The sequence below is a fragment of the Pezoporus flaviventris genome, unplaced genomic scaffold (assembly GCF_033815535.1).
Source record: "Pezoporus flaviventris isolate CSIRO_AGI_PZ_B2104156 unplaced genomic scaffold, CSIRO_AGI_Pfla_v1 ptg000690l, whole genome shotgun sequence".
In the NCBI taxonomy this organism is placed as follows: Eukaryota; Metazoa; Chordata; class Aves; order Psittaciformes; family Psittacidae; genus Pezoporus; species Pezoporus flaviventris.
Genome location: NW_026893235.1, coordinates 22,790 through 48,583, shown reverse-complemented (window position 1 = coordinate 48,583; position 25,794 = coordinate 22,790). Strand labels below are relative to the sequence as shown.

At 59.8% G+C, this 25,794-nt stretch overlaps 1 protein-coding gene across 1 annotated transcript; it reads right to left on the bottom strand.

The window, feature by feature from the left end:
• Nucleotides 1–25,011, bottom strand: LOC133264169 (protein phosphatase 1 regulatory subunit 37-like). The gene is given in 17 exon segments (XM_061444104.1): nt 1–26; nt 642–728; nt 2,210–2,224; nt 2,227–2,299; nt 2,301–2,542; nt 2,545–2,775; nt 2,778–2,913; nt 5,825–5,991; nt 8,939–9,080; nt 9,232–9,344; nt 10,580–10,735; nt 15,410–15,560; nt 17,851–17,970; nt 18,601–18,701; nt 19,157–19,202; nt 19,343–19,440; nt 24,827–25,011. Coding segments are annotated over 17 exon segments (2,052 nt in total). The 5' UTR covers nt 24,975–25,011.
• Between the last annotated feature and the right edge of the window lie 783 nt (nt 25,012–25,794).

The following is a 25,794-nucleotide window of genomic DNA, read 5'->3' as shown; positions in this document are numbered from 1 at the left end:
TCAAAAAGAGGGGTTCCCCACTTTGGCTGCGAGGGGGATGGGGGGGGGGGAACCTCCACCAATGCTGCTTGGTGGGGGGGTGTAGGGGTTGTTTTCCCGGTATTCCCAAAGGCAGGAATTGAGATGGAAGGAGTTGCTGGATTCTAAGAGCATCCCCAGGCAGGAACGGTGCAGCTGATGATAAATAGAGCCCGAAAACTAAAGGAAAAGAAGGAATTCCAAATAAATAAGCAGAGTGGCTGGGAATGCCACGGCCTGGCCCGGGAATCCTGCGGGAATTCCGCACCTCGGTCCCTGTAGTGTGGGAATCTCCTCCATAGAGAAAGAGGGGAAAAGGGGAGGCGAAGGTGCCTTGTAGTGTCCATGGGGATGAACCCATCCGGGGGCTTTTCCCTCTTTGCCGTCCTGCTTTCCGCTCGGGAACGCGGGGAAGAGGCCGAGGGCTGGGAATGGGCTGGGGAAACAGGAGTTTGGTTGGAAGAACCCCTTTGTCCTGGAGCCCAGCCTTGGATTCTCCATGGGGAAGAGGAGAAAACCATCCCGGAGCCTCCGTCCCACGGACCTGCACGGAGAGGAGCGCAGCCGTGGGGCCGAGGGGAGCCCCATCCCCGGGCCGTCCCCATCCCATGGGATGCACTCACGGGTGCTCAGGCAGCTCTGCCCCGTGTCCTGGCTGGCCTCGAGGAGCAGCTCCTCCAGCTCCTGCGCGTTCTTGGAGCAGCTCAACTCTGGAAGCAAACCGGCACCGGGTCCGTCCCACTCCAGCATTCCCAACCCGACATTCCCAACCCGACATTCCCAATCCCGACATTCCCAACCCGACATTCCCAACCCGACATTCCCAACGTTCACAGTCCTGCATTCCCAACCTGACATTCCAACCCGACATTCCCAACGTTCACAGTCCTGCAGTCCCAACCCGACATTCCCAACATTCACAGTCCTGCAGTCCCAACCCGACATTCCCAACCCGACATTCCCAACCCGACATTCCCAACCCGACATTCCCAACGTTCACAGTCCTGCAGTCCCGACCCGACATTCCCACGTTCACAGTCCTGCAGTCCCGACCCGACATTCCCAATCCCGACATTCCCAACGTTCACAGTCCTGCAGTCCCGACCCGACATTCCCAATCCCGACATTCCCAACGTTCACAGTCCTGCAGTCTCAACCCGACATTCCCAATCCCGACATTCCAAACGTTCACAGTCCTGCAGTCCCAACCGACATTCCCAATCCCGACATTCCCAACGTTCACAGTCCTGCATTCCCAATCCCAACATTCCCAACGTTCACAGTCCTGCAGTCCCAACCCGACATTCCCAATCCCGACATTCCCAACGTTCACAGTCCTGCATTACCAACCCAATGAACATTCCTAATCTGACATCCCCAATCCCACATTTCCAATCTGACATTCCCAAGCCAACATTTCCCAATCCCACATTTCCATTCCGAACATTCCCAACCTGACGTTCCCAAACCAACATTCCCAATCCAACATTCCCAGGCCCGTATCCCAGTCCCACTTTCCAAGGCCTGCATCCCCCAGTCCCACATTCCCAGCCCCACATTCCCAGCCCCGCATTCCCAGTCCCCCATTCCTGGCCCCGCATTCCCAGTCCCCCATTCCCAGCCCCGCATTCCGAGCCCCACATTCCCAGCCCCGCATTCCCAGTCCCCCATTCCCAGTCCCCCATTCCAGTCCCTCATTCCCAGCCCCGCATTCCCAGCCCCGCATTCCCAACCCCGCATTCCCAGTCCCCCATTCCCAGCCCCGCATTCCCAGTCCCCCATTCCCAGTCCCCCATTCCCAGTCCCCCATTCCCAGCCCCGCATTCCCAGCCCCCCATTCCCAGTCCCCCATTCCTAGCCCCGCATTCCCAGCCCGCATTCCCAGCCCTTCTCCCATCCAACGTGCTCCAGGAATGATGCCCGTTATCCCAAGCGCTAAGCAAGGCTCCGCGAGCTTCCCAAAGGATTCACCGCATCCAGTGCGGCTCCTCCCGGAGGAGCATTAGGAACCACTTCAAAGGGCACCTCCCCACTCACCCCAGCCTCGGAATTCCCTTGGGAAAACCTGCCCAGGAATGACTGCCCCGGGGATATCCCGTTGGGAAAGGAGCAAGGGAACGGCTCCGTGCTCATCCCGGGCTCCGGCAGCGCGCTGGGGAATGGGGGTCCCCACGGATTCCGGAGCTCTTACCGTGCTCTGCTCCCAACTTCCCAGTTTCCCATCGTTTTCCGAGGCCGCCTCCGGAAGCGCCCGTGCAAAATCCACCTTCAGCCCGTTTGGGAAGCGCCTCGGCTCCAGCGGGAGCCTCGGCGACGGCTCCATTGGAGCAGGGCTGGGGCTCGGTATTCCCGCTGGGATCAGCGTCCTCATCCCGCTCCGGGCCCGGCTCCACGCGCGTCACCACAAAGACCTTGTGGCCCCGGCCTGGGCTCGACACCGAAATCCTCCTCTCGGCTCCATGGGATGGAGCGGGAGCCGCGGCGTTCCCGGGGCCGGAGGGAGCATCCCCAGGGATGCTCGGGCTGGCGACACGAGGACACCGCCGGTGGGGTCAGGGAGCTCCTTCCTCCCCGAGGGAGCAGCGGCCTCATCCTCATCCTCATCCGTGGCCGTGTCCGAGTCCGTCCCCTCATCCCCCTCCGCCGGCTCCGTGTCCCCGTTCTCGGCCGCCATCGCTTCCTGCCCCTCATCCCGTGTGGATCCGGGGCTTCCATCCGGGATGGGCTCGGCCGGAGCCGCTTCCAGAGCCTCGGCCGGGGGATCTCGGCCATGGAAGCCGATTGCTGCAGCTTCTGCTCCTGCTCCTCCTTCTCCTTGGCCAGGATGAAGTTGCGCTTGCAGCCGTTCTGGATCTCTCCCAGCAGAGCCTTCTGCGTCTCAATGAAGCTCTTCACCTGCAAGGGAACGGATGGGAATCACTGGGAATATCGGGATCCGCGGTCCTTTTCCAGCCAGGAACGCAACGGATCCTCCTCCACCCCAAACGGTGGCACTGGTGCTTCCCCATGGAACTCGGCAGTCCAAGAAACAAGCTCCTCAAGAGCTTCTTCCCAAAGGAATCAGCACCGGGATGATGGGATTCCCAGCCCAAGGGATGTCCAGCACATCCCAGAAGGGTCCAGGCTGGGGAGCAGGAGGACGGACCAGGTACCCCCAGACTTGAGGCGGGTCAGGAAGTGTTCAGCATCCCAATGCTCTATGGGAAGCGCTCAGCATCCCAATGCTCTATGGGAAGCGCTCAGCATCCCAATGCTCTATGGGAAGCGCTCAGCATCCCAATGCTCTTCGGGAAGCACTCAGCATCCCCAATGCTCTATGGGAAGCACTCAGCATCCCAATGCACTATGGGAAGCACTCAGCATCCCAATGCTCTTCGGGAAGCACTCAGCATCCCAATGCTCTATGGGAAGCACTCAGCATCCCAATGCTCTATGGGAAGCACTCAGCATCCCAATGCTCTATGGGAAGCACTCAGCATCCCAATGCTCTATGGGAAGCACTCAGCATCCCAATGCTCTATGGGAAGCACTCAGCATCCCAGTGCTCTTCAGGAAGCACACAGCACCCCAATGCTCCATGGAAGCACTCAGCACCCCAATGCTCCATGGGAAGCACTCAGCATCCCAATGCTCCATGGGAAGCACTCAGCATCCCAATGCTCTATGGGAACACTCAGCATCCAATGCTCTATGGGAAGCACTCAGCATCCCAATGCTCTATGGAAGCACTCAGCATCCCAATGCTCCATGGGAAGCACTCAGCATCCCAATGCTCTATGGGAAGCGCTCAGCATCCCAATGCTCTATGGGAAGCACTCAGCATCCCAATTGCTCTATGGGAAGCACTCAGCATCCCAGTGCTCTTCGGGAAGCGCTCAGCATCCCAATGCTCTATGGGAAGCACTCAGCATCCCAATGCTCCATGGGAAGCGCTCAGCATCCCAATGCTCCATGGGAAGTGCTCAGCATCCCAATGCTCCCATGGGAAGCACTCAGCATCCCAATGCTCTATGGGAAGCGCTCAGCATCCCAATGCTCTATGGGAAGCGCTCAGCATCCCAATGCTCTATGGGAAGCACTCAGCATCCCAATGCTCCATGGGAAGCACTCAGCATCCCAATGCTCTATGGCAAGCGCTCAGCATCCCAATGCTCTATGGGAAGCACTCAGCATCCCAATGCTCTATGGGAAGCACTCAGCATCCCAGTGCTCTTCGGGAAGCGCTCAGCATCCCAGTGCTCCATGGGAAGCACTCAGCATCCCAATGCTCCATGGGAAGTGCTCAGCATCCCAATGCTCCATGGGAAGCGCTCAGCATCCCAATGCTCCATGGGAAGCACTCAGCATCCCAATGCTCCATGGGAAGCACTCAGCATCCCAATGCTCTATGGGAAGCACTCAGCATCCCAATGCTCTATGGGAAGCACTCAGCATCCCAATGCTCCATGGGAAGCACTCAGCATCCCAATGCTCTATGGGAAGCACTCAGCATCCCAATGCTCCATGGGAAGCACTCAGCATCCCAATGCTCTTCGGGAAGCACTCAGCATCCCAATGCTCTATGGGAAGCACTCAGCATCCCAATGCTCCATGGGAAGCACTCAGCATCCCAATGCTCTATGGGAAGCACTCAGCATCCCAATGCTCCATGGAAGCACTCAGCATCCCAATGCTCCATGGGAAGCACTCAGCATCCCAATGCTCTTCGGGAAGCACTCAGCATCCCAATGCTCTATGGGAAGCACTCAGCATCCCAATGCTCTATGGGAAGCACTCAGCATCCCAATGCTCCATGGGAAGCACTCAGCATCCCAATGCTCCATGGGAAGCACTCAGCATCCCAATGCTCCCATGGGAAGCACTCAGCATCCCAATGCTCCATGGGAAGCACTCAGCATCCCAATGCTCTATGGGAAGCACTCAGCATCCCAATGCTCTATGGGAAGCACTCAGCATCCCAATGCTCTATGGGAAGCACTCAGCATCCCAATGCTCCATGGGAAGCACTCAGCATCCCAATGCTCTATGGGAAGCACTCAGCATCCCAATGCTCTATGGGAAGCACTCAGCATCCCAATGCTCTATGGGAAGCACTCAGCATCCCAATGCTCCATGGGAAGCACTCAGCATCCCAATGCTCTATGGGAAGCACTCAGCATCCCAATGCTCTATGGGAAGCACTCAGCATCCCAATGCTCTATGGGAAGCACTCAGCATCCCAATGCTCTGTGGGAAGCACTCAGCATCCCAATGCTCTATGGGAAGCACTCAGCATCCCAATGCTCTATGGGAAGCACTCAGCATCCCAATGCTCTATGGGAAGCACTCAGCATCCCAATGCTCTATGGGAAGCACTCAGCATCCCAATGCTCCATGGGAAGCACTCAGCATCCCAATGCTCTATGGGAAGCACTCAGCATCCCAATGCTCTATGGGAAGCACTCAGCATCCCAATGCTCTATGGGAAGCACTCAGCATCCCAATGCTCTTCGGGAAGCACTCAGCATCCCAATGCTCTATGGGAAGCACTCAGCATCCCAATGCTCCATGGGAAGCACTCAGCATCCCAATGCTCCATGGGAAGCACTCAGCATCCCAATGCTCCATGGGAAGCACTCAGCATCCCAATGCTCCATGGGAAGCACTCAGCATCCCAATGCTCTATGGGAAGCACTCAGCACCCCACTGCCACGCCGGCAGCGCTCAGCACCCCACCAGGATCCACCCTCTTCCTCCCATCCTCCCGTGCCTCCGAGGCCGTCCCCACCGCGCCATTCCCATGGGATTCACTGCACCCGGCACCCACCGCCTCCTTCTTGGGCTCGCGGTCCAGGTCGAGGCGCAGCAGGGAGTGGTTGACCTTGAGGGCCAGGGACAGGGCCATGAGGCCCCCGGTCTTGACGTCGTTCTCCCGCAGGTCCAGGCGGAGCAGCCGGGGGCTCTCGGCGATGAACTCGGCCACGGCCACGGCTCCTGCGGGAACACGGAGCTGAGGGAGCAGGAATGGGGTCTGGGACCCACTGAGATCAATGGGATGGGAGCATGGAGTCAGGTCCTACAGGAACATGGAGCTGAGGGAGCAGGGATGGGATCCACCCCCCACTGAGCTCAATGGGATGGGAGCATGGAGTCAGGTCCTACAGGGACATGGAGCTGAGGGAGCAGGAATGGGATCTGGGACCCACTGAGATCAATGGGATGGGAGCATGGAGTCAGGTCCTACAGGGACACGGAGCTGAGGGAGCAGGGATGGGATCTGGGACACACTGAGCTCAATGGGATGGGAGCATGGAGTCAGGTCCTACAGGGACATGGAGCTGAGGGAGCAGGGAATGGGATCTGGAACCCACTGAGATCAATGGGATGGGAGCATGGAGTCAGGTCCTACAGGGACATGGAGCTGAGGGAGCAGGGATGGGGTCTGGGACCCACTGAGCTCAATGGGAGGGGATGGGAGCATGGAGTCAGGTCCTACAGGGACATGGAGCTGAGGGAGCAGGAATGGGGTCTGGGACCCACTGAGCTCAATGGGAGGGGATGGGAGCATGGAGTCAGGTCCTACAGGGACATGGAGCTGAGGGAGCAGGAATGGGATCTGGGACCCACTGAGCTCAATGGGATGGGAGCATGGAGTCAGGTCCTACAGGGACACGGAGCTGAGGTAGCAGGGATGGGGTCTGGGACCCACTGAGCTCAATGGGAGGGGATGGGAGCATGGAGTCAGGTCCTACAGGGACATGGAGCTGAGGGAGCAGGAATGGGATCTGGGACCCACTGAGCTCAATGGGATGGGAGCATGGAGTCAGGTCCTAGAGGGACATGGAGCTGAGGGAGCAGGGATGGGATCTGGGACCCACTGAGATCAATGGGATGGGAGCATGGAGTCAGGTCCTACAGGAACATGGAGCTGAGGGAGCAGGGATGGGATCTGGGACCCACTGAGCTCAATGGGATGGGAGCATGGAGTCAGGTCCTACAGGGACATGGAGCTGAGGGAGCAGGGAATGGGATCCACCACCCACTGAGCTCAATGGGATGGGAGCATGGAGTCAGGTCCTACAGGGACATGGAGCTGAGGGAGCAGGAATGGGATCTGGGACCCACTGAGATCAATGGGATGGGAGCATGGAGTCAGGTCCTAGAGGGACACGGAGCTGAGGGAGCAGGGATGGGGTCTGGGACCCACTGAGCTCAATGGGATGGGAGCATGGAGTCAGGTCCTACAGGGACATGGACCTGAGGGAGCAGGAATGGGATCTGGGACCCACTGAGCTCAATGGGATGGGAGCATGGAGTCAGGTCCTACAGGGACACGGAGCTGAGGGAGCAGGGATGGGATCTGGGACACACTGAGCTCAATGGGAGGGGATGGGAGCATGGAGTCAGGTCCTACAGGGACATGGAGCTGAGGGAGCAGGGATGGGGTCTGGGACCCACTGAGCTCAATGGGATGGGAGCATGGAGTCAGGTCCTACAGGGACATGGAGCTGAGGGAGAAGGGATGGGGTCTGGGACCCACTGAGCTCAATGGGATGGGAGCATGGAGTCAGGTCCTACAGGGACATGGAGCTGAGGGAGCAGGGATGGGGTCTGGGACCCACTGAGCTCAATGGGAGGGGATGGGAGCATGGAGTCAGGTCCTACAGGGACATGGAGCTGAGGGAGCAGGGATGGGGTCTGGGACCCACTGAGCTCAATGGGATGGGAGCATGGAGTCAGGTCCTACAGGGACATGGAGCTGAGGGAGCAGGAATGGGATCCACCACCCACTGAGCTCAATGGGATGGGAGCATGGAGTCAGGTCCTACAGGGACATGGAGCTGAGGGAGCAGAGAATGGGATCCACCACCCACTGAGCTCAATGGGATGGGAGCATGGAGTCAGGTCCTACAGGGACACGGAGCTGAGGGAGCAGGGATGGGGTCTGGGACCCACTGAGCTCAATGGGATGGGAGCATGGAGTCAGGTCCTACAGGGACACGGAGCTGAGGGAGCAGGAATGGGATCTGGGACCCACTGAGCTCAATGGGAGGGGATGGGAGCATGGAGTCAGGTCCTACAGGGACATGAAGCTGAGGGAGCAGGGATGGGGTCTGGGACCCACTGAGCTCAATGGGATGGGAGCATGGAGTCAGGTCCTACAGGGACATGGAGCTGAGGGAGCAGGAATGGGATCTGGGACCCACTGAGATCAATGGGATGGGAGCATGGAGTCAGGTCCTACAGGAACATGGAGCTGAGGGAGCAGGGATGGGGTCTGGGACCCACTGAGCTCAATGGGATGGGAGCATGGAGTCAGGTCCTACAGGGACATGGAGCTGAGGGAGCAGGGATGGGGTCTGGGACCCACTGAGCTCAATGGGATGGGAGCATGGAGTCAGGTCCTACAGGGACATGGAGCTGAGGGAGCAGGGATGGGGTCTGGGACCCACTGAGCTCAATGGGATGGGAGCATGGAGTCAGGTCCTACAGGGACATGGAGCTGAGGGAGCAGGAATGGGATCCACCACCCACTGAGCTCAATGGGATGGGAGCATGGAGTCAGGTCCTACAGGGACACGGAGCTGAGGGAGCAGGAATGGGATCTGGGACCCACTGAGCTCAATGGGATAGGAGCATGGAGTCAGGTCCTACAGGGACATGGAGCTGAGGGAGCAGGGAATGGGATCCACCACCCACTGAGCTCAATGGGATGGGAGCATGGAGTCAGGTCCTCCACGGCCCCGGAGCTGTGGGGACAATCGCGGCCCCCTGGAATGGTTTGTGTTGGGAAGCCTTGGCCATCACCCAGATCCAACCCCCGGGGGACACCTTCCATGGGGCAACCCCCTCCTCCTTGAGCACCGCCGGGGATGGAGCCCCCCAACCTTCTCCTTTCCCCCCACCCCATGAGCCCCGGAGCTCCTCAGCCTGCCCCCACCTTCACACGTGAGCTTGGTGGAGGCCAGGCCGAGGCGGAGCACGGAGCGGTTCCCGATGAGCCCGTTCTTTAGGTTGCGGACGCCTTCGTTCCCGATGGGATTGTGGCCCAGGTTGAGGGTCTCCAAGCTCTGCGTGTGAGGCTGTGGGGGGGGTTCCAGAGCATGGGGTCCAGGTGGGGTTAACCCATAGGCCCTGTGTGCACCCACAGCGGTGTGGGGTGGGGGGGAGGCACACAAGGGGCAGGGTCTCCAATGGGGATGGGGCGCTTCCCGGCGTTCCGAAGGCGCTCACCAGCGTCATTCCCAGGTAGGCCATGCCGGCGTGGGTCAGCTGGTTGTTCCACAGCACCAGGGTGAGCAAGCCCTTCCGCTGCTCCTTCAGCCCCTCGCAGATGTAGGCCAGGCCTGGAAAAGAGCCCCTGGGATCAGCGTGGCTTCCCAAAGGGATGCTGCTGGTTCTCACCGCGGTTCCGCGCATCCCGTGGGATGGAGGATGGGGAAAAACAGGGCACCGGCACGCTGGGAGCACCCCCAATGTGTCCCCCCCTTCCCGCATCATTCCTATGGGAACACCATGGCACCATCATGCTGGGAGCACCCCCATCGTGTCCCCCCCTTCCTGCATCATTCCTATGGGAACACCATGGCACCATCATGCTGGGAGCACCCCCAACGTGTCCCCCCCTTCCTGCATCATTCCTATGGGAACACCATGGCAACATCATGCTGGCAGCACCTCCCTGTGTGTCCCCCCCTTCCCGCATCATTCCTATGGGAACACCATGGCACCATCACACTGGCAGCACCCCCCAGTGTGTTCTCCCCCTTCCCACATCATTCCTATGGGAAAACCACGGCACCATCACACTGGCAGCCCCCCCACACCATATCCCCCCATTCCCATATCATTCCTATGGGAACACCATGGCACCATCACACTGGCAGCACCCCCATCCTGTCCCCCCATTCCAACCCCTTCCTGCATCATTCCTATGGGAACACCACGGCACCATCACACTGGCAGCCCCCCCCCACCATATCCCCCCATTCCTACATCATTCCCATGGGAACACCATGGCACCATCACACTGGCAGCACCCCCCATCGTGTTCCCTCATTCCCACATCATTCCTATGGGAACACCATGGCACCATCACGCTGGCAGCACCCCCCATCATGTTCCCCCCTTCCCACATCATTCCTATGGGAACACCATGGCACCATCACGCTGGCAGCACCCCCCATCCTGTCCCCCCCATTCCCACATCATTCCTATGGGAACACCACGGCACCATCACACTGGCAGCCCCCCCCCCCATATCCCCCCATTCCCACATCATTCCCATGGGAACACCACGGCACCATCACGCTGGCAGCACCCCCCATCCTGTCCCCCCCATTCCCACATCATTCCCATGGGAACACCACGGCACCATCACACTGGCAGCCCCCCCTCTCCATATCCCCCCATTCCACCCCCTTCCCACATCCCTCCTGCTGGCAAAGCCGGCACATCCACCTTTCCACCTTCAGTTGGGGTCCCCCCCCCCAGCATCCACACCCAGCCCCCCTGGGGTGTCTCTCAGCCCCACGGGATGCGATTCCCGAGGGATGCAGGGGCAGGGATGAGGCCCCCTCACCCGAGTCCAGGATGTGGTTGTTGCGCAGGTCCAGGATGTGGATGGAGCAGTTGAACTTGAGCAGGTTGCCCAGCTGGGCCGAGTCCTGCAGCCCGTTGAGCTTGTTGTCGGCCAGGTAGAGCTCCCGGAGGTTCATGTTCATCTTCAGCGCCGTGGCTGTGGAAAAGGGCACCTCAAAACCCCCACAGGCAGGGAATTCCCACATGGAATTCCCACATGGGCATCCCCAAGGGCCGGGATGCCTTTGTGGGGAAGGGGCGCCCCGGCTCCTGTCTGGAGACAGAGAGGGAACGGCCTCGAGGTGCTCCGGGGAGGTTTCAGGGGGATATTGGGAATCATTTCCTCCCCCAAAGGCACTGGGAGAGGCTGGAATGATGGAATCACATCCCTGGAAGGGATTCCACCCCTTTCCCGTTGCCTGCCCATGGAGACAAGGCCCTTGCTGACACGGTTTGACTTGAGCTTGAAGGTCGTTTCCAACTTAGCTGCTTCCGTGATTCCCTGAGTTATTCCCACCTGGAATAAGGTGCTACATGCTGCCTGGGCAGAGCTCGTCCCTGTTATCCCAACCCTGCCATTAGCTCCATCCTGCTCTGATGTATCCCGGATCCATGGGATAACAACTGCCCAGGAACAGGAGTGGGAGTAGGGCAGCCCCACAGCAGCATCCAACCTCCCTCCTGCAGCAGTATCCCATGGGATGGGGGACACAGGGATGGGACTCACCCAGTATCCCATGGGATGGGGGACACGGGGATGGGCTCACCCAGTATCCCATGGGATGGGGGACACAGGGATGGGCTCACCCAGTATCCCATGGGATGGGGGACACAGGGATGGGACTCACCCAGTATCCCATGGGATGGGGGACACAGGGATGGGACTCTCCCAGTATCCCGGTGGGATGCGGGACATGGGGATGGACTCACCCAGTATCCCATGGGATGGGGGACACGGGGATGGGACTCACCCAGTATCCCATGGGATGTGGGACATGGGGATGGGACTCACCCAGTATCCCATGGGATGGGGGACACAGGGATGGGACTCACCCAGTATCCCATGGGATGGGGGACACAGGGATGGGACTCACCCAGTATCCCATGGGATGTGGGACATGGGGATGGACTCACCCGTATCCCATGGGATGGGGGACATGGGGATGGACTCACCCAGTATCCCATGGGATGGGGGACACAGGGATGGGACTCACCCAGTATCCCATGGGATGTGGGACATGGGGATGGGACTCACCCAGTATCCCATGGGATGGGGGACACAGGGATGGGACTCACCCAGTATCCCATGGGATGTGGGACATGGGGATGGACTCACCCGTATCCCATGGGATGGGGGACATGGGGATGGACTCACCCAGTATCCCATGGGATGGGGGACACAGGGATGGGACTCACCCAGTATCCCATGGGATGTGGGACATGGGGATGGACTCTCCCAGTATCCCATGGGATGTGGGACACAGGGATGGGACTCTCCCAGTATCCCAGTGGGATGTGGGACATGGGGATGGGCTCACCCAGTATCCCATGGGATGTGGGACATGGGGATGGACTCTCCCAGTATCCCATGGGATGTGGGACATGGGGATGGACTCTCCCAGTATCCCATGGGATGGGGGACACAGGGATGGGACTCACCCAGTATCCCATGGGATGGGGGACATGGGGATGGACTCTCCCAGTATCCCATGGGATGGGGGACACAGGGATGGGACTCACCCAGTATCCCATGGGATGGAGGACACAGGGATGGGACTCTCCCAGTATCCCATGGGATGTGGGACATGGGGATGGACTCACCCAGTATCCCAGTGGGATGTGGGACATGGGGATGGACTCACCCAGTATCCCATGGGATGTGGGACATGGGGATGGACTCACCCAGTATCCCAGTGGGTTGTGGGGCCTGGGATGAGTCTCTCCCAGTATCCCAGTGGGATGCAGGGCACAGGGATGGGACTCTTGCAATCCCAGTGGGACATTCCCACTATCCCGTGTCACACTCCCACTATCCCGATGGCACATTCCCACTATGCCAGTGGGACATTCCCCCTATCCCGGTGCCCCATTCCGAATATCCTGTGCCCCATTCCCCCTCTCCCGGCGCCCCATTCCCGCTATCCTGTGCCCCATTCCCACTATCCCAGTGCCCCATTCCCATTATCCTGGTGCCCCATTCCCACTATCCCGATGCCCCATTCCCCCTCTCCCAGTGCCCCATTCCCTCTCTCCCGGTGCCCCATTCCCACTATCCTGTGCCCCATTCCCACTATCCTGTGCCCCATTCCCACTATCCTGTGCCCCATTCCCACTCTGCAAGTGTCACAATCCTGCTATCCCAGTGCCCCATTCCAGCTATCCTGTGCCCCATTCCCACTATCCTGTGCCCCATTCCTGCTATCCCAGTGCCCCATTCCTGGTATCCCAGTGCCCCATTCCCCCTCTCCCAGTGCCCCATTCCCACTATCCTTTGCCCCATTCCCGCTATCCCGATGCCCCATTCCCACTATCCTGTGCCCCATTCCCGCTATCCCAGTGCCCCATTCCCACTATCCTGTGCCCCATTCCTGCTATCCCAGTGCCCCATTCCCACTATCCTTTGCCCCATTCCCTCTATCTCAATGCCCCATTCCCTCTCTCCCAGTGCCCCATTCCCTCTCTCCCAGTGCCCCATTCCCACTATCCTGTGCCCCATTCCCTCTCTTCCGGTGCCCCATTCCCATTGTCCTTTGCCCCATTCCCTCTCTTCCGGTGCCCCATTCCCTCTATCCCAATGCCCCATTCCCCCTCTCCCAGTGCCCCATTCCCATTATCCCTTGCCCCATTCCTGCTCTCCTTTGCCCCATTCCTGCTATCCCAGTGCCCCATTCCCACTATCCTTTGCCACATTCCCTCTATCCCAGTGCCCCATTCCCCCTTGCCTGTGCCCCATTCCCATTATCCTTTGCCACATTCCCTCTATCCTTTGCCCCATTCCCCCTCTCCCGGTGCCCCATTCCCGCTATCCTTTGCCCCATTCCTGCTATCCTTTGCCCCACTCCCCCTCTCCTTTGCCCCATTCCCATTATCCTGGTGCCCCATTCCCACTATCCTTTGCCCCATTCCCGCTCTCCTTTGCCCCATTCCCATTATCCCTTGCCCCATTCCCGCTCTCCTTTGCCCCATTCCCACTATCCTTTGCCCCATTCCCGCTCTCCTTTGCCCCATTCCCATTATCCTGGTGCCCCATTCCCACTATCCTTTGCCCCATTCCCGCTGTCCTTTGCCCCATTCCCATTATCCCTTGCCCCATTCCCGCTCTCCTTTGCCCCATTCTTGCTGTCCTTTGCCCCATTCCCATTATCCCTTGCCCCATTCCCGCTGTCCTTTGCCCCATTCCTGCTATCCTTTGCCCCACTCCCCCTCTCCTTTGCCCCACTCCCCCTCTCCTTTGCCCCATTCCCATTATCCCTTGCCCCATTCCCGCTCTCCTTTGCCCCATTCCCATTATCCTGGTGCCCCATTCCCATTATCCCTTGCCCCATTCCCGCTATCCTTTGCCCCATTCCTGCTGTCCTTTGCCCCATTCCCATTATCCCTTGCCCCATTCCCATTATCCCTTGCCCCATTCCCGCTCTCCTTTGCCCCATTCCCACTCTCCTTTGCCCCATTCCCATTATCCCTTGCCCCATTCCCGCTGTCCCTTGCCCCATTCCCATTATCCCTTGCCCCATTCCCGCTCTCCTTTGCCCCATTCCCGCTGTCCCTTGCCCCATTCCCATTATCCCTTGCCCCATTCCCGCTGTCCTTTGCCCCATTCCCATTATCCCTTGCCCCATTCCCATTATCCCTTGCCCCATTCCCGCTATCCTTTGCCCCATTCCTGCTGTCCTTTGCCCCATTCCCATTATCCTGGTGCCCCATTCCCACTATCCTTTGCCCCATTCCCGCTCTCCTTTGCCCCATTCCCATTATCCTGGTGCCCCATTCCCACTATCCTTTGCCCCATTCCCGCTCTCCTTTGCCCCATTCCCATTATCCCTTGCCCCATTCCCGCTCTCCTTTGCCCCATTCCCATTATCCTGGTGCCCCATTCCCACTATCCTTTGCCCCATTCCCGCTGTCCTTTGCCCCATTCCCATTATCCCTTGCCCCATTCCCGCTCTCCTTTGCCCCATTCTTGCTGTCCTTTGCCCCATTCCCACTATCCTTTGCCCCATTCTTGCTGTCCTTTGCCCCATTCCCATTATCCCTTGCCCCATTCCCGCTGTCCTTTGCCCCATTCCTGCTATCCTTTGCCCCACTCCCCCTCTCCTTTGCCCCACTCCCCCTCTCCTTTGCCCCATTCCCATTATCCCTTGCCCCATTCCCGCTCTCCTTTGCCCCATTCCCATTATCCTGGTGCCCCATTCTCATTATCCCTTGCCCCATTCCCGCTATCCTTTGCCCCATTCCTGCTGTCCTTTGCCCCATTCCCATTATCCCTTGCCCCATTCCCATTATCCCTTGCCCCATTCCCGCTCTCCTTTGCCCCATTCCCACTCTCCTTTGCCCCATTCCCATTATCCCTTGCCCCATTCCCGCTCTCCTTTGCCCCATTCCCGCTGTCCCTTGCCCCATTCCCATTATCCCTTGCCCCATTCCCATTATCCCTTGCCCCATTCCCGCTGTCCTTTGCCCCATTCCCCCTCTCCCAGTGCCCCATTCCCATTATCCCTTGCCCCATTCCCGCTCTCCTTTGCCCCATTCCCGCTGTCCCTTGCCCCACTCACATTATCCCTTGCCCCATTCCCATTATCCCTTGCCCCATTCCCCTCCCGTCCGGGCTCACCCAGCAGCAGCAGCGGGCGGCCGGACAGGGACGCGTTCTCCAGGTGCAGCACCACGAGGCTGCTGCTGATGCGCAGCGCCCGCGCCACGAACGGGGCCGCGTGGTCCAGGAGCGGCGTGTTCCGGGCATCCAGGTACTGCAGGCAGTTGGTCTGGGCAACAGGGAACGCCGTGCCATGGGAATCACCCCCATTGGCCACCCAGGCCAAATCCCAGCCCGGGCGCCGGGCTCCTGCACTGCAGCCATCGGAGGGAGCAGGAGGAGCTGCTCCGAGAAGCCCTCTCCGGGCAATCCCACCCGGAGAACCAGCTCTGTCCCAGCCTTGCAGAGCTTAACGGCCCCAAACTCAATGGGATTTGAGAGGGGGGATGCCCCAGGGGAAGCTCAGGTTGGACACGGGGAAGTTCTTCACTCTGGGACACTGGGATGCAGGTTTGGAGCCAGCTGCCCTATGGAAGGCATCCCTGTGGGTCGGATCCGGATGATGGGAAGCTCCTATCCCAACCCATCCCAGGGCTGCAGCCTCCCAAGGGAGTCTCCGGCTCCTTCACCCCACAACTGGGTCTGAAGCACCACGAGGGGCTCCGGCAGCGCCTTTGGCTCCTGCAAGCCATGGGCTGGGCCCTGCAGATCCCAGCTCAGCCCCATCCTGCATCCCGAGGGATAATTGCGGAGCGAGGGTGGTTGCTGCCTCACCCCGAGCTGCCTCCTCCTCCTCCTTGGCTCCAGCTCAGCTCCACAATGAGGTCAATGAGGCAAAGCCCAACAGTGCCCATCCGGTGGGAGGATAATGAGCACCCGGCTCCAGAGGCTGGGATCGGTGCTTCCATGGGCTCCACTCCACAGCCAAGGCCTTCCCAACCCATATCCCAACCCCTATCCCGGCCCGTGGGGCCGCCTATGGGGGGCTCTAGGAGACATGGGATGGAGGGATGGGATAATGGCTTTGACCTGATAAGAGGGGAGGATTGAGATGGGGTCTGGGGAGGAAGAGCCTCACCACGAGGCTGCTGGCACACTGGCATGGGTTGGAGGGAGAAGGTTTGGCTGCTCCATCCCTAAGGATGCTCCCAGTTTGGCTGCTCCATCCCTAAGGATGCTCCCGGTTTGGCTGCTCCATCCCTAAGGATGCTCCCGGTTTGGCTGCTCCATCCCTAAGGATGCTCCCGGTTTGGCTGCTCCATCCCTAAGGATGCTCCCGGTTTGGCTGCTCCATCCCTAAGGATGCTCCCAGTTTGGCTGCTCCATCCCTAAGGATGCTCCCAGTTTGGCTGCTCCATCCCTAAGGATGCTCCCGGTTTGGCTGCTCCATCCCTAAGGATGCTCCCGGTTTGGCTGCTCCATCCCTAAGGATGCTCCCGGTTTGGCTGCTCCATCCCTAAGGATGCTCCCAGTTTGGCTGCTCCATCCCTAAGGATGCTCCCAGTTTGGCTGCTCCATCCCTACGGATGCTCCCGGTTTGGCTGCTCCATCCCTAAGGATGCTCCCAGTTTGGCTGCTCCATCCCTAAGGATGCTCCCAGTTTGGCTGGTCCATCCCTAAGGATGCTCCCAGTTTGGCTGCTCCATCCCTAAGGATGCTCCCAGTTTGGCTGCTCCATCCCTATGGATGCTCCCAGTTTGGCTGCTCCATCCCTAAGGATGCTCCCGGTTTGGCTGCTCCATCCCTAAGGATGCTCCCAGTTTGGCTGCTCCATCCCTAAGGATGCTCCCGGTTTGGCTGCTCCATCCCTAAGGATGCTCCCAGTTTGGCTGCTCCATCCCTACGGATGCTCCCAGTTTGGCTGGTCCATCCCTAAGGATGCTCCCAGTTTGGCTGCTCCACCCCTACGGATGCTCCCAGTTTGGCTGCTCCATCCCTACGGATGCTCCCGGTTTGGCTGCTCCATCCCTAAGGATGCTCCCAGTTTGGCTGCTCCATCCCTAAGGATGCTCCCGGTTTGGCTGCTCCATCCCTACGGATGCTCCCAGTTTGGCTGCTCCATCCCTAAGGATGCTCCCAGTTTGGCTGCTCCATCCCTACGGATGCTCCCAGTTTGGCTGCTCCATCCCTAAGGATGCTCCCAGTTTGGCTGCTCCATCCCTAAGGATGCTCCCAGTTTGGCTGCTCCACCCCTAAGGATGCTCCCAGTTTGGCTGCTCCATCCCTACGGATGCTCCCAGTTTGGCTGCTCCATCCCTACGGATGCTCCCAGTTTGGCTGCTCCATCCCTAAGGATGCTCCCAGTTTGGCTGCTCCATCCCTACGGATGCTCCCAGTTTGGCTGCTCCACCACAGAAGGTTGGGATCAACCTCCAGCTCCTTCCCACCCCGTTGCCATGCGGCAAGGCTGATGTTCCTCCCTGCCCTCCAGCTCGCCCCGGCCCCGTGCCTCGGGAACAGAGCCGCACGAACCCAATCCCGAGGGATGCAGGGCACCCATGGGTGCTGGGAGCACCCACCTTCCGCATCATGTGCGCGGCCGCCTGCCAGCCGCGGGTGCCGATGTGCTTGTTGAAGGAGATGTTGAGGTGCGTGGCCGACTCGTAGTACTCGATCATGTCAAACAGCGCCGAGGCTCCCTATGGGCACAGGGAAAAACCTTGGGAATTGCTTGGGAAAGGGGGGGGGAAAAACGGCTCCTCCGGATGCCTCTCCCGGCCCCATGGAGCCCTGCAGCCCCACAGCAAAGCCCACGCGTTCGATTCCCCTCCCTGGCCATGTCCCCTCTGCCCTCCACCATGGAGGGCATTCCCGGCGTTCCCAGCACTGGGAATAGCTCCGGGGCTCTCACTGGAGCCATCTTCACGGGGGAAGCCAGCCAAGAGGTGGCACCTTGCAAAGGGATCCAAGCCCTGGGCACCCAGGTTCTGGCCATGGAGGGACCTGAAGGATGCTTCCAAGGATACAGGCAAATGGAATTGCCTTTGGATCGTTGGCTGGTTGCTCCGGGGGGGATTTGCCAGCCCTTCCCAGGCCAAGGAAGCATCCAAGGGGGCTCCAAACCAAAGGTGCAACCCAGGGCTTACAGCAGGCTTTGGGAGCAGCACAGCAGGATTTGGGCCTGGGAAAGGTCCCAGGGCTCCTCTGGCACCGGAGGCACAATGAATCCCTATGGAGCTGAGCACGGGCAGCATTCCCGTTTGCCCCACTTCCCATTGGATCGAGCACGGGAGTCAGAGGAGGGGAGGGGGGGAACTCAGGTCACTCACGTCCTCATCCAGGCTCGTCTGCTCCAGGTCCACGATCTTGAACTGGACCCGCTTGAAGATCTCCTCCAGCGCCTCGCAGGCCTTGTAATCCAGCTTCTCCCCTGGGAAAAGTGGGATGAGCTCCGGGAGGAGCCATGGGGAGGGGGATTCCCCCCCCCCATCCCCTCCCCAACGACCCCCATATGGGGCATTCCCAAGTTATTCCCTGCAGGAGACATCCCTTGTGGGGAAGGGAGGGCAATGCAATTCCTCTCCTCGCTGGAGCTACCGGAGATGCTCCATAGGAGCCAGTGGTGGCTGTAGGGAACCATTCCCAGTTTTCCTACTGGAGCTTCAAGACCAAAAGCGTGGGGCTAATGGGCTCCTGCTTATCCCTATGTGCCAAAGGGGCTGTTGTGGGATGAGGATCCTGCTGGAAGGCTGGAGGATCCCTCAGCCTGGAATTCCCTCTTCTGGGATTAAGGCTACGAGAGCCCCGACTGGGAGCACAATTCCAGCCGGGAATGGTCCAGGAAGAGGACGCAGGTCCATGGGGATGGACGGAGCAAGGCCTCACCTTTGAGATCCAAGCAGTCTATCCTGGGAGCCAGCTCCTTGAACTCCTGCAGAGGGAAGAGCAGGGACAAGGGAAGAGCTTGGAGCATCCCATCGGGTTTGTGTTAACCCCATGGGGGGGGGGGGCAGAGCGGGGACTTCAGCCCGGATTCCCGTTGGGAATGGGGGGGTTGAGCCCCAGCTCTACCTGGATCTGCTTCAGGAGCTTGGGGATCTGCTTGCAGTTGAGCTTCTGGCAGGCCTGCTTGTAGGCACTCAGGATTTCCTCCACCGTCACGTTCTGGGCTGCAAGGACACGGGGAAGGGATGAGCTTCCCACACTGCGCCATGGGAATCCCTGTTATCCACCGGGATCTGCACCCAGGTAAGGAGAGGACAGGGATTTGCCTGCTCCAACACGAAGGACACGGATGGGAGCAAGTCCCGGTTTCTTTGGGCAGGAATGGGGCTGGAAAAGCCAACCCAGCTCTTCCAAGGGTGCTCTGGCTCCCTGAGGAGCAGGAAGGCTTTTGGGAAGCGCCGTGGGATAAGAGATCACGTCAGATGCGTTCCTCCTGGAACACAGGCCAGGAAAGCATGGAATCATGGAATGACGGGGGCTGGGAAGCACCCTAAAGTTCCATGGGAAGGGTGCGGAGCCCACGTTGCTCCAAGCCCCGTGGAACCAAACCTTCTCCGCTCATCCCAGCATCCCAACGGGCTCCGAGGGGAGAGCTTCCTCCCTGAATCCCATCTCCAGCCATTCCCCGTGTCCCCAAGGGGTTGAGCTGCAATTCCCATCGGGAAGCTCCTGCCCTTCCGCACTGCGGGCTGAGGCCGCTGCTCCGGATGCTGTGGGCTGAGGGCGGCGATGCCCGCTTCGCCTTGGCCCCACACAAACACTGCAGCTATTCCCGGTGGGAAGCGGAGCAGGAGGAACCAGCTCCCCAAGGAAGCTCACCCAGCCAAGCACAAACAGCCCCAGCCCCTCCTCGTCCTGCCATCCCCATGGATTGCGCCATATGATCCCGGAGAGGGATGGAAAACCACCGGGATTCCACCCGCTCCCTGCTGAGAGCCCGGGGGACACGGGAATGGGGGAAGGCTGGGATTGAGCCTGAAGGGTTTTCCCAACTTGGTTGACTCTTCCATGCTTCCCTGACACGGGATATGATTCCCTAGGAGCTGAAGGGGGGAAACACGCCAACAGCAGCAAAGTCCCCTGATCCCATCGGCTTTCCTCCCGCAAACCAAGCATGCTCGGGAGCCGAGGGTCAGCGCTATTCCCATGGGAATGAGCATCTCCAGGAGGTCCCAGCTGAAGGATTCCCTGTCCCAAAGGAGCTCCAGCACCACACAGGCTCTGGTGCCCTCTCCTGGGGGAAGCTCTCTCCACCTCTTCTGCTGGAGGATGGGATTTGCGCTGCTCTGGCCCATCCCGGGCCCACTTCCCACCGGCATCACTGGGATTCCAGCGGGAAGAAGGATCAGGACCCCTGGATTCGCTCCTAAAGCCCTTGGAATCATGACATGGGTTGGGTTGGAGAAGACCTTAAAGCTCAGCCAGGCCCAACCAAGGGCCCTTGATGGTGATGGAGCATCCAACCCTTCTGCATCCAACCCATGCCAGTGTCCCACCACCCTCATGGGAAGAGCTTCATCCCAAGAGCCCATCCACCTCTTCCATCCCATCCCATCCCATCCCATCCCATCTCATCCCATCCCATCCCATCCCATCCCATCCCATCCCATCTCTCCCGTGTCCGAAGCCCCGCTCCACGTCTCCTGATGTTGGCGACCCCAGACCTGGCCCCAGTGCTCCAGGAGGGTCCCCCCCTTGGCCCTGCTGCTCCCATAGGACACAGTGGGGAGCTCCCATAGGACACAATGGGGAGCTCCCATAGGACACACTGGGAAGTTCCCATAGGACACAGTGGAGCTCCCATAGGATGCAATGGGGAGCTCCCATAGGACACAGTGGGGAGCTCCCATAGGACACAGTGGGGAGCTCCCATAGGACACAATGGGGAGCTCCCATAGGACACAATGGGGAGCTCCCATAGGACACAATGGGGAGCTCCCATAGGACGCAATGGGGAGCTCCCATAGGACACAATGGGGAGCTCCCATAGGACACAATGGGGAGCTCCCATAGGACACAATGGGGAGCTCCCATAGGACACAGTGGGGAGCTCCCATAGGACACAATGGGGAGCTCCCATAGGACACAGTGGGGAGCTCCCATAGGACATAATGGGAAGCTCCCATAGGACACAATGGAGAACCCCCACAGGACACAGTGGGGAACCCCCATAGGACACAGTGGGGAGCTCCCATAGGACACAATGGGGAGCACCCATAGGACACAACGGGGAGCTCCCATAGGACACAACGGGGAGCTCCCATAGGACACAACGGGGAGCTCCCATAGGACACAGTGGGGAGCTCCCATAGGACACAATGGGAAGCTCCCATAGGACACAATGGGGAGCTCCCATAGGACACAGTGGGGAGCTCCCATAGGACACAATGGGAAGCTCCCATAGGACACAGTGGGGAGCTCCCATAGGACACAATGGGAAGCTCCCATAGGACACAATGGGAAGCTCCCATAGGACACAATGGGGAGCTCCCATAGGACACAGTGGGGAGCTCCCATAGGACGCAATGGGGAGCTCCCATAGGACACAATGGGAAGCTCCCATAGGACACAATGGGAAGCTCCCATAGGACACAATGGGAAGCTCCCATAGGATGCAATGGGAAGCTCCCATAGGACACAATGGGAAGCTCCCATAGGACGCAATGGGGAGCTCCCATAGGATGCAATGGGGAGCTCCCATAGGACACAATGGGAAGCTCCCATAGGACACAATGGGAAGCTCCCATAGGACACAATGGGAAGCTCCCATAGGACGCAATGGGAAGCTCCCATAGGACGCAATGGGGAGCTCCCATAGGATGCAATGGGGAGCTCCCATAGGACACAATGGGAAGCTCCCATAGGACGCAATGGGGAGCTCCCATAGGATGCAATGGGGAGCTCCCATAGGACACAATGGGAAGCTCCCATAGGACACAATGGGAAGCTCCCATAGGACACAATGGGGAGCTCCCATAGGACACAGTGGGGAGCTCCCATAGGATGCAATGGGAAGCTCCCATAGGACACACTGCAGGGAAGCTGACTGAGGAGGATGGCAGCAGCTCCCGGCCATACATCTTCCCTCTTCCCAGCACCACCCTATCCCAGATCCCCCCTTGGCTGAGGTAAACACTGGAAACCAAGCTGGGAATGCCCGGGTTAATGCCAGCACATCCCGGGTAGGGATAAGGGAGCAGCTGAAGGGCAGGAGCCAAGAGGGAGGTTGGAGCCTGGAACCTGAGCCTGGAGATGAGGAATCCAAGGCAGGAATAATTCATGGAGGAGGAGGGATGGAACCCAACACCGCATCCCTGAGCCCCGGTGCAGCTCCAGGAGGGGGGGGAAAGGTGGGAATAGCTCCAACCCCCCCCAGAGCAAGCAGCAAAGGAGCGGGATACCGGGAAGCCCTTCCCAGTGGGATGAATGGGGAAGGGTTGGATGCTCCATCCCCGGCAGTGCCCAAGGAGGAACCTGCCCCATGGAGGATGTCCCCATGATCCCGACTGCCATCCAGCGGCGTTCCCGGTGCTCCAAAGCCTCCCCAGCAAACCTTGCCCCCCCCCCCCGGCCCTATTCCCAGCCCTTGTGGGGTCAAATGTTGGGATGAGGAGGACCCAAAGCCTCCTGAAGCCAATGGGAAGGAGCAATGGAGGACACTGGGAACACGGGATTCTGCCCTCATTCCAGATCCCATCACCGGCAACGGAACCCCATTACCAGCAATGCAGCCCTGATACCATCAACGGAACCCCGTTACCAGCAATGCAGCCCCATTACCCCCATTGCAGCCCTGTTACCAGCAATGGAACCCCGTTACCAGCAATGCAGCCCCATTACACCCACTGCAGCCCTGTTACCATCAACGGAACCCCGTTACCAGCAGTGCAGCCCCATTACCCCCATTGCGGACCTGTTACCAGCAATGGAACCCCGTTACCAGCAATGCAGCCCCATTACCCCCATTGCAGCCCTGTTACCAGCAATGGAACCCTGTTACCCCCATTGCAGCCCCATTACCATCAATGGAACCCTGTTACCAGCAATGCAGCCCCATTATCTCCATTGCAGCCCTGTTACCATCAATGGAACCCCATTACCAGCAATGCAGCCCTGTTACCCCCATTGCGGCCCTGTTACCATCAGTGCAGCCCCGTTACCATCAATGGAACCCTGTTACCCCCAAAACAGCCCTGTTACCCCCAGTGCAGCCCTGTAACCATCAATGCAGCCCCATTACCCCCAGTGCAGCCCTGTTACCCCCAATGCAGCCCCGTTACTCCCATTGCAGCCCCATTACCCCCAGTGCAGCCCCGTTACCCCCAATGCAGCCCCATTACCCCCAATGGCACCCCGTTACCCCCAATGCAGCCCCGTTACCCCCATTGCAGCCCTGTTACCATCAGTGCAACCCCGTTACCATCAATGGAACCCTGTTACCCCCAATACAGCCCCGTTACCCCCAGTGCAGCCCTGTAACCATCAATGCAGCCCCATTACCCCCAATACAGCCCTGTTAACCCCAATGCAGCCCCGTTACCATCAATGAAACCCCGTTACCCTCAAGGCAGCCCCATTACCCCCAGTGCAGCCCTGTTACCCCCAATGCAGCCCCGTTACTCCCACTGCAGCCCCGTTACCATCAATGGAGCCCTGTTACCATCAATACAGCCCCATTACCCCCAGTGCAGCCCCGTTACCCCCAGTGCAGCCCCATTACCACCAGTGCAACCCCGTTACCCTCAATGCAGCCCCGTTACCATCAATGGAACCCCATTACACCCAATGGCACCCTGTTACCCCCAATACAGCCCCGTTAACCCCAATACAGCCCCGTTAACCCAAATACAGCCCCATTACCATCAATGGAACCCCGCTACCATCAATGCAGCCCCATTACCATCAATGCAGCCCCGTTACCATCAATGGAACCCCGTTACCCCCAATACAGCCCCGTTACCCCCACTGCAGCCCCGTTACCCCCAACACAACCCCGTTACCCCAATACAGCCCCATTACCCCCAATACAACCCCGTTACCCCCAATACAGCCCCATTACCCCCAATACAACCCCGTTACCCCCAATACAGCCCCATTACCCCCAATACAACCCTGTTACCCCCACTGCAGCCCCGTTACCCCCAATACAGCCCCGTTACCCCCAATACAGCCCCGTTACCCCCAATACAACCCCGTTACCCCCACTGCAGCCCCGTTACCCCCACTGCAGCCCCGTTACCCCCAATGCAGCCCCATTACCCCCAATACAACCCCGTTACCCCCAATACAGCCCCATTACCCCCAATACAACCCCGTTACCCCCAATACAGCCCCATTACCCCCAATACAACCCTGTTACCCCCACTGCAGCCCCGTTACCCCCAATACAGCCCCGTTACCCCCAATACAGCCCCGTTACCCCCAATACAACCCCGTTACCCCCACTGCAGCCCCGTTACCCCCAATACAGCCCCGTTACCCCCAATACAGCCCCGTTACCCTCAATACAGCCCCGTTCCCACCCGCTCCCCGCACCCCCCCCCCCCGTACCGTGCCTCCAGGGGTCCTTGGGCTCCACGGCCCCGGACACGATGTCCTCGTCCGACGGGAACGTGACGCGCTTGGCCCCGGCCCGGAGCCGCCCGTCCTCGGCCTGGGCTCCGCGGGGCTCCGGGGCCTGCCCCGGGGCCTGCTCCATGGCGGAGCCGCTCCGCGCCCAGCGCCCCGCGCCCGCCGCGCCCGCAGATTCGACACGGGACCGAGGGTGGCGAATCTGCGGCGGCGAATCTGCGGTGTTGAATCTGCCGTGGCGAATCTGCGGTGTTGAATCTGCGGTGTTGAATCTGCGGTGTCGAATCTGCGGTGGCGAATCTGCGGTGTTGAATCTGCGGTGGCGAATCTGCGGTGTTGAATCTGCGGTGTTGAATCTGCGGTGTTGAATCTGCGGTGTTGAATCTGCGGTGGCGAATCTGCGGTGTTGAATCTGCGGTGGCGAATCTGCGGTGGCGAATCTGCGGTGTTGAATCTGCGGTGACGAACGTCCCGTGGCGAATCTGCGGCGGAGGGAACGGGGGTAGAGCCGGAGCGGAGCGGAGGTACCGGGGCAGGGCCCGTGTGGGGCTGGGGGCACTTGGGGGGCACTTGGGGGGCACCGTGGGCCTATGGGGGGGTCTATGGGAGGTCTTGGAGGGTTGTGGGCCTGTGGGGGCCCTTGGGGACACCCTGGGCCTAATGGGAGGGGGGGGGGGCATGTGGGGCAGTGCGGGGCTCAGGGGCACTTGGGGGGCACCGTGGGCCTGGGGGGGTTCTATGGGGGGGGGGGGGCGTGTGGGGCAACGAAGGGGTTGAGGGGGGCAGATGTGGGGCTGTGAAAGGGGCTTGGAGGCACCGTGGGGCTATGGGGCGTCTTTGGGGGGGGGGGGTCCTATGTGGGGCAGTGAAGGGTGCAGATGTGGGGCAGTGAAGGGTGCAGATGTGGGGCAGTGAAGGGTGCGGATGTGGGGCAGTGAAGGGTGCAG